Source organism: Cnephaeus nilssonii (assembly GCF_951640355.1).
Source record: "Cnephaeus nilssonii genome assembly, chromosome: 6".
Lineage (NCBI taxonomy): Eukaryota > Metazoa > Chordata > Mammalia > Chiroptera > Vespertilionidae > Cnephaeus > Cnephaeus nilssonii.
The window spans coordinates 101,091,644-101,107,107 of NC_137077.1; the positions used below are offsets into that span (position 1 = coordinate 101,091,644).

The window sequence follows — 15,464 nt, forward strand, 5'->3', positions numbered from 1 at the left end:
TTTAAAAAATATATATATTTTATTGATTTTAGAGAGGAAGGGAGAGATAGAAACATCAGTGTTGAGAGAGAATCATTGATTGGCTGCCTCTTGCACGCGCCCCCTACCGGGGATCGAGCCCGCAACTCAGGCATGTGCCCTTGGCTGGAATTGAACCTTGGACCTTTTAGTCCGCAGGCTGATGCTCTATCCATTGAGCCAAACCAGCTGGGGCCTACTTTGAACTTTGAATGGCTTTCTTACCCAGGCATGTTTCATAATGTCATGTACCCAACATTAGAAAAATACTGGTTTATCAAGTTACACAAATATTTCAGATTTTAATGTATTTTACTATACATCTTAATACTAACTCTAATGTCATCATAAAATGTCTGCAAAAATTTGCCTGTCTAATGATGTCTCAAGAAAAATTCTTGTTACAAGCCTAAAAGTGTTTCATTCAGCTTTTAACCCAATCACAGTAATTGTTTTTCTTGAAACAATCATCGTACTTCATAATGCAGAAGACATGCTTTATGTATATATCCTGTGTTGGTGCATAGAATATTAAAAAGATATGTATCCAAGGATAGTGATTTTAATAAACTTAATTTTTATTGCTTCATCCAGGTATAATAATTGAAAATTTTAAGCTGCTACTGTATTGCATGTGAAGAATACAATGATTTCTAGTAAACATTTGAATACAAATGCTTTGATTTTTGCAAAAAAAAAACCCCAGGATTTTTGCCCATCATTGCTTTTGCACTATCCACAGATGTCGTAGAGTGAAAAGCCCGACTAGATCATAACATTTTAACTATGTTCTAGTGTTAATAAGGCATGAAACAGTTTTGAATCTGTGCACTTCATGAAATGGTGTGGGGACTCTGAGTATTCCATGAACCACACTTCCAGAATTGCTATTTGAATGGAATGTTGCTTTGATACATACTTCTGAAAATGAGTCATACTTTGGTTGATTTGTTGGTAATATGTTAATTTAAGCTTTCTTCAGTGACAGGCTTTCAGGGATATATGCATAACTCTTAATGGACAGCATATCTTCTTATAAACATTGTAAGGATAAATTTAAAAATTGTGTCTTTTGTTAGTTTTTGTTGGAATTCTTAAAAAATGAAGGTGTCTTATGAAAGTGAAAATTTCATGAACTCTGTTTTGGCAGAATTTTATAGGTCAGCTCAACCACTTACTATATGTATGTATGACCTAGAGTAAGTTATTTAAAAGTTCTGTGCCTCAGTTTTATGATCTCTAAAATAGGATAACAATAAATCTACTTACAGGGTTGCTATGAGGTTTAATTGAATTAAAAACAATTTTCATAGCTTTATCTTAGCTTTATTACACTGCAGTCTTTTGAGGTTTTGTTTATATATAGGTTGTCTCATGTTAAACCACAACTCTTATGCTAAAGTAATAAAGCATTATTAAAATTTGTATTATAAAAATATCACACATACTGTGAGCCAGTTCTAATTTGAAATATATAAGAATAATTTATAGGAGAAGTGAAGGCCTATGAATTGCTTCTTGGGTGGGTACACAGTTATAGTGAACTTCTTTAAGTGATTCTATTATTGATGTGTCAAGTTATAATGAAATTTACTGTCTTAATTTCTTTTGATTACACTTGAATAAAATCTCTGCCTCTTTCATTTTACTACAAGTATATAGCAGTGGATTTATAGAAGGAAACAGTAACCTGAAGACATTACTAGGAACCTGAAAACTTTGCTCATTCTAAAATAGTTTAAAAATGGTCTGTCATCTAATTATACTATCTTTTTAAAAATTATGAGTGAAGCTGTATAAAAGCACTAAATTATACTCTTTAAGGAAATCTCATCACTAATAAATTGTATGTGTGTTTAGTGAAACATGCTGTGCTAAACAATATAAATTGCTATGTTAACATGGATTATTGTAAGCTTTTGATTATTTTATTTATAGAAATATATTTTAGAGTTGGAACCAGGTTATAATAGAGCATCAGGAAGGGAATATTACAGCCACTGTTGCATAGTTGACTTAAAATCATAGATCTCTGCATTGTGTTAATATGATTTTCACAAAATTATGCTAACTAAGAAAATGGAATAATAGAACAATTTAAGAATATTTTTTAAAGTACTTAACTTTGTGAATAATAAAGCTAAACATGTTATTTCAGAAAGTGATAGATATAGGTAAAGCTGAAGTTATAAAAAGATAATAGAAATGGTAGTCTCTCCCCTTTAACCCACCAGTGAATCAGGCATTGAGTTAGGGTGTTAGGGTATGTAAGGGGGATTTGAAAATTGAAGCTTCAAACAGTGAGACTATAATAATTACTTTCTGTTAACTGCATTTCTAATTTTCGTAGTTAAGTCAAATATAAAAGTAAAAATACAAATTGAACCCTTGTCCCCCCCCCCTCCAATGTCATGATCATAAAATACTTATATCTGCTATAAATAATGCCTGGAAGATTTTGGATAAGACAGCTTGTTTGATTTTTTGGTACTAGTACTAAGTGTGATTATAAAATAATATTTTCATACAATTAGAAAATTATATGGCTTTATTACTAGTCAGTTTTATAAAATAGTCTAGTTTTATTGCTGGTGCATAATGGTATAATTAATCAAGTTTTATGAGTCAAAATAATTTCAAGGAAAGTTAAAAAAATGGCTCTGATAACGTTTTGGTTTTAAATTTTCTAAATAGGGCGACAACATTTCTTTTTTGTTGTTTTTAATCCTCACCCGAGGATATTTTTCCATTGATTTTTAGGGAGAGTGGAAGAGAGAGGGAAAGATAGAGAGAAACATTGATGTGAGAGAAACACATTGATCAGCAGCCTCCTGCACGCCCCACACTAGGGATCGAGCCCACAACCTGGGCATGGATCCTGACTGGGAATAGAACTGTGATCTCCTGCTTCATAGGTTGATGCACAGGGCTAAAATAGATTTTTAAAGTAGAAAAATTATGCTTTCTTTAGATTCAGACATTGTTACTTTTGTCTGAGTATGTTTTTTAGGATCACTACATTTAACACATTTGTCTGATATTGGAAAAGATGATCAAATAATAGTGCAAATTGTAACTATAATATGTTGAATCATTTCACCAAATGAAATGAAAAGTTTTAGGAAATAGTTTCTGTATTGATATTTAACATTTTATACATTTATATGACCTTTTGTGTTCACCTCAAGAGCATTTCGTTTCATAACTTGCCACCTGTGTAATACCACTTTTATTTAGGTTTCCAAATAAAAACACTGTTCTAATGAAAGAAGGGAGTGTTACATTGAGCATTCAATAATTGTTTGAGTTTTGTGGAGACTTTTATGGTAACCCTATATTATATTGGTCGTGGGTAAAATAATGCTTGAATACTTGAATAAAAAGGCAAGGATGAATTATAGTATTTCAGAAGTGAAAATAATCTATAACTGTTCTAGCTTAGTGTCCCACAACTGTTTGGATTGTATGTATGAATGTGTTTGAATATAAAAGTGGTAACAGTCATTTCTGTTTGAAGACTTTAGTACTCTGGGAGGAAAAATAATTGGCCATGGTGGTTATTATCATGAGGTTTTTAAAAAATCTAGGCATGTGTCTTTGATGTATTAGAATAAAAACATTAAAAATATTCTGTGGTAAATTTCATGTAATCTGATTTATAATCTAGCATTATAATCTGGGTGCTTTAAACATTGTAGTATGTTAATCCCCGGAAACTGAAGTTTCTTTTCAGTGCTCTTATTAAGTAAGAGGTATTGAAAAATTAAAAATTTTTAATGGAAAGTGTTGTCCCAATTTATTCTTTTCTTTTTGATTTTAGATGGGAAATGTGATAAGATCGATAGGTTGACTGTGACAACTATGTTTACTTACAGAGAGAACAGGAAATGAGAATGGGTGATATGGGTCCCCGTGGAGCAATAAACATGGGAGGTAGGGATTGGAAGCAAAGGCTTCTATAACTTACTTGTAATTCTTTGGGCAACGGTACATGCTATTTGTGGTATCTACATGTCAGTAACAAATAAAATTTGGAATCAACATTTTAATGATGAAATCTCTTACATTTATGAAATTAAAAGATACAAGTATATTTAAAAATATATGCCTAGGGAGAACTTTTTCATTTTGTTTATTTGAAAGCTAAAATAGGCAGTATCTTTTGTTTTTTTTTTATTTTTATTAAATATGTTTTTATATTTTTTTAGAGAGGAAGGGAGAGGGATAGAAAGATGGAAATATTGAAAAGAGAGAAACATCAATTGGCTGCCTCCTGCACACCCCTTACTGGGGATCAAGCTGCAACTTGGGCATGTGCCCTGACCTGGAATCCAACCAGTGACCTACCTCTTAGTTCATGGGTTGGTGCTTAACCAGTGAGGCACACCAGTCGGGCTGTATTATCTATTAACAGATTTAATGAAAAATACCTGTAACCAGGTTTTGATACAATATGAAACTTGTTCAGTTAATTGCATGGTATAATATTTCAAAAATCAAATTTCATGCCTTTAAATTGAGCTTTTTACTTTAGAAATTTGGTAGTTTTTGAGTTGTAGAGTATCTAAACTTTTGGGGAGTATTTTAGAAATTTCTATTTTAAGGTACCTTTTCTGTAACTTTGTGTTGTGTAGCTATTTTTATTTATTTTACTAAGTGTTTAATATTTTGCCGTATTGTGCACAGAAACATGCTCTTTGGAAACATTTATGACTGTGAAGGAAATGAGTTGTCTTACACATTTAGGTTAATACATAACTTTAGAGTTGATATAGTTGTGTGTATGTGTGTGTTTTAAATTGTTTTTATTGATGTTAGAGAGGAAAAGAGAGAAATAGCCATGTGAGAAACATTTACTGGCTACCTTTTATGCACCCCACTGGGGATCAAGCCCTTAGCCCTGGCATGTGCCCTGACCAGGAATCAAACCGGCGACCATTTGGTGCATGGGTCAACACTCAGCCAACTGAGCCATACTGGCCAGGGCAAGAGTTGATATAAAGTTTTTAAGAAAATGCCTATGATAATAACATCTTTAATATTTGTCGGCTTTATAACCATGTTTTTAGGGAAATAGCACTGAGTAAGTAAGCTAGGGAAAAGTAAGTGGAAGTTTTTCATGTTATTAACTTTGAAGTGTCTCGCATTTAAGTTATATAAATCTTTACATAACACACATGTACATATTGTTGTAAAAATTATATTACCTTAATATTTCAATATGCATAACATGCACACCCACTGAACAAATCCAAATTGTACTTAGATTACGTAGTATATGGAATAAAAAATCTTAAAGCCTCTAAAGTGTGATACAAGTATTTTGCATTATCAGCTTCCTTTCTTCCTCTCATGGCAGTTTCTTTGCCACTGCCAATTAGATGATCTAAAATCGTTTCTTGCTGTTCACTTTGTTACTTTTCTTACCTGCTAAAGTAGTAACTGAGAATCTCTGGTATGCAAAATAAGCATGAAACATGGCCCTTACCCATAATGGACTCCATTGTGAGTTAATACAATCGAGGCACAAAGTAATCAGCAGAGTAAATTAATTGTAAATTATGAAACACAGTTGTATATATAATAAGTACAAGTAGTTCAGTATTTATGTCTACTTCAAAGTAAATTGTGGGTTGGTCCAGGTGGTTTTAAGAATATAAGTGTGATTTTATGGATTGTAGTTCGGTTTGAAATGCCATTTTAATTATTAGACTGTCATTAATATCAGAACCAAACTTGAAGTATATCTGATGTTTTCCAGGGATACCAAAACATTCTGACTGCTTGGTTAGCAACTTTATCAGAAGAAATATAAAACTGTGCCTTTAGATTCCTTATTTAGTTAGGAATTTAAGAGAATCACAAATTTTATTCACCAGAGAACCATATTTATATTTGAGCATTTACTCAACTTCCTAAAGTCTAACCCATGTAATTTTTCCTCTCTACATTTTATTTAACGTGACACTTTCTCCTAATGATTTACTGGGTTGTATATCATTATATAGTTTTGTTGCTGGTGTCAGTTCACATCCTGTCAAGTTACATTGATGGAATGTGTCAATAGATTTTTCTGGTATGTTTACCAGTGTACATACCAAGTGGAAAATAGGTTACAAAACTGTTTTTCATGGGATCAAATAATTCTAAGATTTCTTGAATCTTTAAATTTAATTTTTTTTTTGAGAGGAGGGAGGTAGGGGGAGAGAGAGAGAGGAGAGAGAGACTTGTTTGTTGTTTCACTTAGTTATTTAGTTTATTTTTTAAAATATATTTTATTGATTTTTTTTTTTACAGAGAGGGAGAGAGAGTTAGAAACATTGATGAGAGAGAAACATCAATCAGCTGCCTCCTGCACACCCCCTACTGGGGATGTGCCCGAAACCAAGGCACATGCCCTTGACTGGAATCGAACCTGGGACCCTTGAGTCTGCAGGCAGATCCTCTATCCACTGAGCCAAACCGGTCAGGGCTCCACTTAGTTATGTATTCATTCATTGATTCTTGTATTTGCCCCGACTGGGGATTGAACCCACAGCCTTGGCATATTGGGCAGATGCTCTAACCAACTGAGCTAACTGGCCAGGGCCTTAGATTTTTATTTTTTAAATATGTACTCTGTAGCTTTTACAAAACTGATTTGTGTGTGTGTGTGTGTGTGAGAGAGAGAGAGAGAGAGAGAGAGAGAGAGAGAGAGAGAGAGAGATTTATGTTGGAAACATCCATAGGCTGCTCCCAGCATGTGCCCTGACCAGGGATCATACTGCAACCTGGATGTGTGCCCTGATCCGGAATTGAGCCCAAGACCCGTAGGTGCATGGGACGATACTCCAACCAACAGACTTACACTGGCCAGGGCTTAGATTTTGTTAAGTTCAGTTTAATTACAGCTGTGTGGTAGAAGATGTAATTAGTAAAAATAAGACTGTACTTCAACTATTGATAGTTGGAAATATTATTTTTTAGTTATTTTACTATACCTGTAGTAGCATAGTTATATTTGAATCTCACAAGTTAGATGCAACAGTTCTGTTCTATTGAAAAAACCCTCCCTGATCTATAACCTGTTGTTTTTGCAAAAGTTGAGGTCAGATTGATTCCTCCCAGATTCATGTCTTCATTCTTTCTCATTTCCATTGTGAGAGATGTTTTGGAAGTCTAGTAAAATTTTTGTTTATAACTGTGCTAAGGAATAGAAATTTCTTGGTTAGTGAAAGTATAGATTTATCAGGAAGAACATTTATGGATTAAGGAAATAATTCCTTCCTTAAGAAGTTGTTAGATTCCTGAGGATTGGGTTCAGAAAGAGCAATAGTGTGTTGTCAGCGACAGAGAAAGGAGTAGGGCTTTTCTCTCGCAGCTGTTCCTTGTGTTCAGCCATTTAGACATGTCAGTTTTAATGAAAACTTCAACTCATGTTATAATGTGTTTATGAGAAATTGAATTCAGGATGATATAAAATTGACCTACGTAATGAAATACTAGAAGAAAACTCGAAGTTAAAGTCAATTTTTTTATTTTTTAAATATTTTTATTGATATATATATATCAATGATGAGAGAGACTCATTGATTGGCTGCCTCCTGCATGCCCCCTACTGGGCGTTGAACCCACCAGGGCATGTGCCCTGACTGGGAATAGAACCCAGGACTTCTTGGTCCCTGAGACGACACTTAATCCACTGAGCCACCACAGCCAGGCTGAGTCAATTTTTATTATGAATTTTTAATGATAAATATATCAGTACTTTAAAAATTAAAAACTTGTGGAAGGTATCTAAAAATGCTGTGTTTGAGGCCATTATAAATGTGGTATTATAGCTCAAACACTATTGTAGTTTTCATCTTTCTTAAGAGTTTGTTCCCATTTGCAGAATTTCAACGTGTTGAAAAATTTAAAAAATCTAATGTATTAATATTATATCTGTATTTGGTTGCAGTGGCTTTTAAAAATAAGCTTTGTCATGTTGAGAGTCATTTCAATTTGTTTGTTTAGATCACATATTTCTACATAAAGTTAAAAAAAGTACCTCATAATTTTTGGAGATGTTCAGTAACTATATAAAAATCAAGAGATTACTTATAGTGAACATTATATATTTAAGGGGATGGATTCTCTCAAAATTAATGCAATTTACATGATAACATTTTTAGTCATGACTAAAAATATTAAGTGGTTTTCAAAGTGCTAATCTTTTGCTTTTCATTTAAACTGGTAGAGTTTAACCACCATCTAAAGGGAGTATTTGGTTAAAAAGCAAACTATAGAAATCATACTGACTTTTTTTTTTTTTTTTAATTCTCAAGCTTTTACAGTCTCAAATGTCCTTAAGTGATTGATAGTTGTCTCATGTTTTATATACTTTTGTTTTTGGAATGAAAATTCTATTAGTGTAGGTAACACTCTGTTACAGAGTAGTTAGCTGAGTGTCCCATTCTCAGAGAAGGAAAATGATTTTGATGATGTTATCTGTATACTTTTTTGTTGTTGTTGCATTTTTAATGTTTATTGAACTAAGATAGGACAGCTCTAAGTATAGATTGTTTTGTGTAGATGGGTTTAGCCCAGCACCTGCTGGTAACCAAGGTCCTCCTCCAATGATGGGTATGAATATGAACAACAGAGGAACTATACCTGGCCCACCAATGGGTCCTGGTCCTGCCATGGGACCAGAAGGAGCTGCAAATATGGGAACTCCAATGATGCCAGATAATGGAGCAGTGGTAATGTATCATAACTATTATTTTGATTATATTCAATAATATATACTTATGCTCCAAAGGTAACTTCACACTTAAGATAATTTGGGATTTGTTTTGGCAGTAAATATTAATATGCAATAAAGAAAAAGCAATTTTGTGATGTTATATGTTAACTATGAGGCAATTTTTAAGTATCTTGAGAGAGTTATTACCATCCATGTATGTAGCAAACACATATGTTACAGTTGTTTTTACAGTGCTTTTAATTTGTATCTACCTCTTACCAGCATTCAAGTACTTTGTGTTCTTTTCCTGTGTGGACTCCTTACCTTCGATGGGGGACAAAACTCCAGTACGTGTGAAAACAATTTTTTGTAAATATAAGTTTAAAATTTTAAACTTACATTGTAGAATTACTAATTAACATATGTTACTAAGTTAAAAGTAGACAGTTTTATGTCTTGGTTTGAGAGTGTGAAGATATCTTTGTGTGCATTATTATAAAAATGTTTTTCAGTAATAATTCTTACATTTGAATATCAGTAGCAAGGCTTAATACCTGTTTCATTTCCCTCAAAGTAAATCACTGTTTAAATGAGCTTTATATTAGTTAAACATTTTCTCATTTGTTTTTAATGGTTTTTCTAGGTACCATTTAGAAAAGGAAAATTGGTTGACTGTATATTTTGAAAAGGAAATTTAGTTTTAAAACACCTACAAAAATCTTAAGGCGCCATTGCTGCTAAGAAAGAAAAGCACTGCAAAGTAAACTCAGGCATGCCATCCGCTGTAACTTCTTCCCGGTCTCAGAGGTGTTAAAAGTGAATGTGTGTCTTAGAATTGGTGGATGCAATATTGTAGCATTTTAAAATTTATTTACTTTATTTTTTAAAATTTATTTACTTTAAATGCTATCTTTTATGAATTTGGGGGAATTAGACATGCTAACAGTGTTTTTTAAAATGAGTGTAAAGGGAGATAAAGAGGCAGTACTGTCATATCTGCTATGATCAGATGGCGCTTAATGTAATTAGTGTATTTGTTAACTTCAGTGGAGGTTTTATTTTAGAGTAAAATATCTAAAAGCTAGTAAAAACTTGTGACACCTTGTTTAAATTTTTGTGTAGCCATATAATCATTAGTAGTAATTTTGAAGTGCTATAAATGGCCAATTTTTCCACCCCTCCTTCTGAAATTGTATACTTTATTTAAATATTGTCTTTGGTCTTTTTCACACTGGGGTTTTGAGTCTGTTCAACTTTTGAGATTAATATATGTGGTTATTACTGTGAAATTTTTCTAACTATATGATTCAGATGTCTAATAAATAGTTGATTTAAAAAAACTTTATTTTCTCAATAATAGTCTTTCAAAAAACATCTCAAAGATTTCATAACTTTTTACTTTCTGAATATGATGCTACTCCTCAGTTTTATCTCTGATGGTTTTTTTAAAAGTACTTTTTATGTACCACAGTTACATGCAGTATAAACTTTTTTTTAAAAAGGTACCAGAATAGTACTATAATATTGACTAGAGGTTTTTAAGATGGCATTTGCTCCATTAAAATCAGTTTGTTCTTCATGAAATTGGGGCATTATATAGCAGTATGTAACTCTTCGGATGTTTTGGTTTTTTAAACATAGTAACTAATTAAATTGCTCCTTTCTTCCTTCTATGTGTGATCCTGATTCTGCTGGACTTTCTGCTGAACTTCATGACACCACTACTTGGGATTTTGCCAATTTTTCTTGTCACTTATATTTGGCGTGTTCCAAATGGACTTCATATTTATTGTGTTGTATTCTAGCACAATGATAGATTTCCCCAAGGACCACCATCTCAGATGGGATCGCCTATGGGTAGTAGAACAGGCTCTGAAACCCCTCAAGCTCCCATGAGTGGTGTAGGTCCTGTTAGTAGTGGTCCTGGTGGTTTTGGTAGAGGAGGCCAAGCAGGCAACTTTGAAGGCCCTAATAAGCGTCGTAGATATTAAACATTCTTTCATTCCTATTTAGAGAAAAAGAATTCAGTGGTATGCCTTTACACTTAACCTGTTACCTTGGAAGAATGGTTTTATTGTTAATGTATGCAGATGTTAAAGTATTTCTTTGTAAAACGAGGTTTTGTATTTTTCTTTATTCATGAGCTTTGTAGATTAGAATGGTAATGCTGATGCTCATCATTGTGAATGTTAAAATGTGTTTGTGACCTTAGCTAAATATAAATATCCCATAGTACTGTTGAAATCTATGTAGTTACTTCAATAAAGAAATCATTTTGGATAATTTACAAATGTTATTAGTGGTATTCTCTTACAGTTTTGCTGAACTTGGCTGTAACAGTAATACTTTGGTTGCTTTAACTAATCCAGCCATCTGAAAATGAAAATGGATTTTCTGCTTTTTAGTTTGTGCAAGTAGCACTGAAGATAGCAGCTTAGTGAAAGGTAATGTTAATAAGGGGTCTGACCTGGGAGTTTACATTTGTGTAAACCATTCATGTTCTGTGAAACCAGAGTTCCTGTCAGATTTCATATAGAATCTGAATATTCAGATATTCCAAGAGGAATCTTAAGGATACCTTTGTCCTGTGCTGATTTTTTTCAAATAAATCTTTTCAATATTGGAAAAAAACCCGTTTGAAGGCAAATCTCTCTTGCTTATGATATAATGTTTGTGTTTTTTCATTTTTTATTTATCTTTCCTCCCATTTGGTGTCAATATCTAGATCTTATCCTTTAAATTTTCTTTAAAATTAAACAATACTGTTAGATTGTATACTAAGTGAGGATTTGCTGCATGATTTATAAGAAATAAGACATTTCTTGAGGTTAGTTTCTAAAAATATTAAAGATGGTTGACTCTGCAGTGTTGTAAATATTTTCCTAGAGTTGGTAAGTCTCCACTAAAACTTGTCTGACGGTCTAGGTGTGTTTGTCTCCAAGGTATACAAGTTTAATTTTAAAAAACAGAATTAACTTGAGAACGGCTAAAGTCAGTGGAATCATAATTACATCTCTCTATTATTGAATATATAATTTGAATTTTGATTTTCAATAATAGGGAAAAACCGATTTTATGACATAAATTTTATTTTAAAAGAAAGCCTTTGCTGTGTTTAAAGTTTTGTTTTTTAGCCATGCATGTTTTAAAATTGCATTTAAGGAACATATCTTTAAATTAAACTGCAAATCTGACACATTAGCCATTGATCACAGCATATTTTTTCTTCATAACTTTTCAGTGTTACCATATCATACTTTAGCATTTCTTTTGGAAGAATAATGCACTATTATAAAATGAACAGCATGTAAATACTACCTTTTATTTCTGCATGGTTTCTGTTTTTGCTGGAGGGTATACTTTGGAAAGAAATAAATTTGCTTAATTTAAAATCTTACATAAACACAGTTGGGTGTGAAGTATAACTGAGATGACTTCTTTTGTACCAGTTAAAATGTTCTTATGTACTATTTTTTAGATACCACAGTATGGGTGGACTTATTTTCTAAAATTTGCACCAAGCACAGGCTTTTGTTTTTTTGGCAGTCATAGAGATTGTAAAATAATAAAGATTATTCTCATTGCTGTTTTCCATGAATATATATTGGCAGCGAGTGGGATTTGTTTTAATTTGTATATTAATTTCAGTGTGAGGAGTTTAAACATTAGCTAAAATTTTAAAGTAATATATATTGCACCTCATTATACCTTTCCTATCATCTATGGGTTTTTTTGTGGTTTTTTCTCATATAATTTTTAAGTAATTTTTAGCTTTGTATTTTGTTTCAAAGCAGAATTGATGTTGGGAAAAACTTTATCCTTTGATGTTAATACTAAGCTATCTTTGGCCAAGGCTGTGGAATTCTGTAAGATTCATTCAAGAACATTTGAAAGCCAGTGCACAAAGACGTGCAAATCTGCTGAACATTCTAGTGTCCGGCTCAGCTCTGGCTCCAAGAAAAGAGTTCTGCACAGCTTTTCCCCTGCATCAAGAAAATCCTTGTTCCAGTACTTAACCAAGTTTACCCTGGGAACAGTCAGCTTCTGGGAGACAGTCAAGTGGAGCATCTGTGAACTCCTAGCTATTCGGTTTTTAGTGTGCCTGTAGAGTTAAACACCTGTGGCTGGATTAGTCAATATTTTTTCTTGTGAATTAGTATACCAATGAATATATTTCAATAGTATTTGCTTAAAAGTGGTAGATATGAAAATATATATGTAAGTTTGTTTATATATGCTACCATAATTATTTCCATAAAATGGTAATATGAAACAATTTTAGTATTACAATATCACAATATTATGTTTTGTGCCATGATTTGAAACACAGTTTAAAGTCTGCAGGATTTAGATTTCATATACTATTAATGTGTAATTAATATGCATAAAATAAAGGAACACTCTTTTTTCTAATTGCTTTATTTCAGCAGTGTATTTTCTCAGAATTTCCCTGTTTTTGTTTATTATGAAAATAAATGCATTCATTTTCTTGAGAGATACAGTTTTATTTGAAGGATTCTACGTTCACTTATATTTCATAAAGCTAAATTGGTTACTTCTTGAGTTATTGGATTTTTCTATTTAAATAAGTGCTGAGTGTTCATTGGAGGAGATTAAATATTTGGTTTTTTAAACTCTATCAATAATATTAGGGAAGAAATTATTGTTTAGTTGGAATTGTGATTTAATAGAAATTATCAGTAAGGACAGTAACTGAAATCTTGTTTCTCAAATACTAATGGAAACTTATACTTCATGTTTTAATCAGAAGCATACTTGAATATTTCAGTAATTTGGTGTTTATGTGTAAAGTCTATAATTGCTAAATGTTACTGTAATCAGTAGTTAATTAAAAATGAGGGTTAGGTTGATAATTACAACCTAGATTCTGAATGAGAAAAAGAACATAAATGTGTGATTGAAAGGAAATATTTTATGAAATAATGTAATCAAGTGTATGTCTAAACCTTTAAAAGGTTGGAAATTTAGTGTCAAATGGGACTAGTCCAAAATAAAAGGTACTATTTTTTTTTTTCCAGTAATGGTAAATTTCTTGGGGAGTACTGTATTTATGTTTTTTTTTTGTGTGTGGGAAGAGTTTTGTTACAATAGCTAATAATACGTTAAAATACATTCCTGAAATTTGAGAGGGTAGTGATGATGTAAAAAGTCACAATTTCAAGAACAAGCTAGTAAACATCCACATACCTAACACCTAGATGTAAATGTTTTCCTGTGATTATTTCATAGACAGATATTCTTAGACAGTGGCATTACTATTTCAAAGTAAGTTTCAAGCTGTATTTCAAGGTAAAGAAATGATCATTAAGTAAAATAAACAGTACTTTTAACATAACGAGCAGTATTTTCTTTACACGATCTTTCATTGCTAAATTTTAAAAAATCAATAATTTTAATGTGCTCACTTTACATATTTTTTCCCCAGTTGTGTAAAATGAAGTATGCATACAGTTTCCCAATTGAATGTGGTCATATAATTTATGGAATGTCACTCTGGGGAAATAGTAAAGAATTTCACTATTTTTATAATATCTGATCTTTAAAATATGCATTTATATACTTCATTAGCTCTTCCTTTCTCCCCCTCCCCCCCAAAAGCACTGTCTTCTAAATGTGGGGAAAACACTTAAAATTTTTTATTTGTTTCCTTGATTACTTATAACAGTATTAATTGTTGACATTTGAATCTTAAAAGACTAAATATTTAAAGGCCCAATCAGAGTGCTATGTTATTTTGGGAATATTTTTCGACCACATGTCTTTCTCTATAAAACCATGTGTAGATTATAAATATCTAGGGCTTCCTTTTGGTTGAAACTTATTATTCAATTATATACATACTTTAAATATATTTTTATTTATTTCAGAGAGGAAGGGAGAAGGAGAGAGAGAGAAACATCAATGATGAGAGAGAGTCATTGATGCACTGCCTCCTGCATGCCCCTCACTGGGAATTGAGCCTGCAACCCTGGCCTATGCCCTGACTGTGAATTGAACAGTGACATTCTGGTTTATAGGTTGACGCTCAGCAACTGTGCCAAGCCAGCCAGGCATTATTCAATTATATTTTTATTCACCTGGTAGGATTAGCAGTCTGTACTTTCTTTGTTTTATAATATTTAATTTTCCTTGTCAATAAGACAAGCCTATATATTCTAGGTGGAGGATACTGCGTCCCTTAAAGTAATTTAGCTGGAGTTCGTAATTCCCATTTAAAAAAAAATCTTCGAGTATATTGTTTTATTGCTCAAATTACTGTATCTATACCAACGCCTCTTTCCTCTGCAACAGATACTATGTTTTGTTGACTATGTTCATTTAAAAATCTTAAGTTAACATTACCGTTTAATTTGTCTCTGAGTTAAAGCATTGAATTTTAGGAGAGATGGTATTCTGCTTATACTTGTAAATAAAATTTCAGTTCTTTTTCATAAAATACAGTCATCTAAATTTCATGTGAGGCACTTCTCTCTCAAAATTAAGACTCAAAATAGTAGGTTTAGGTAAAAAAAAGAAATTAATTAGTTTGAATATCTGACCTTTTTCTGTTCAATTTTCCTTATTTTTAAAAAAGTATAGTTAAATGTTTTTGTTATTAAGTACAAAGGTCAATAGTAGTTTAAGTGGACCATATACTTCTTAAATGCTCTGTATAAGTAAGTGTGTCATCTGTAGTGTTGAAGACTTTGAATTGATATTTATACCAAAATTAGTTTCT

General features: G+C 32.1%; 1 protein-coding gene across 11 annotated transcripts in view; it reads left to right on the plus strand.

Annotated features, from left to right (window-relative positions):
- PSPC1 (paraspeckle component 1) overlaps window positions 1-15,464 on the plus strand; it is a 141,576-nt gene that overhangs the window by 85,064 nt on the left and 41,048 nt on the right. For 6 of the 11 annotated variants that reach the window (XM_079773988.1, XM_079773990.1, XM_079773991.1 and 3 more), the window contains exons 7-8: window positions 3,894-3,951; window positions 8,572-8,741. The exons of 2 other annotated variants lie outside the window; for them this stretch is intronic. In XM_079773988.1, coding sequence (XP_079630114.1) covers window positions 3,894-3,951; window positions 8,572-8,741 — 228 coding nt within the window. Of the gene's footprint in view, window positions 1-3,893; window positions 3,952-8,571; window positions 8,742-10,530; window positions 11,357-15,464 lie in introns of those variants that run through there. 3 more of the 11 variants (XM_079773984.1, XM_079773993.1, XM_079773994.1) reach the window with 3 other exon arrangements.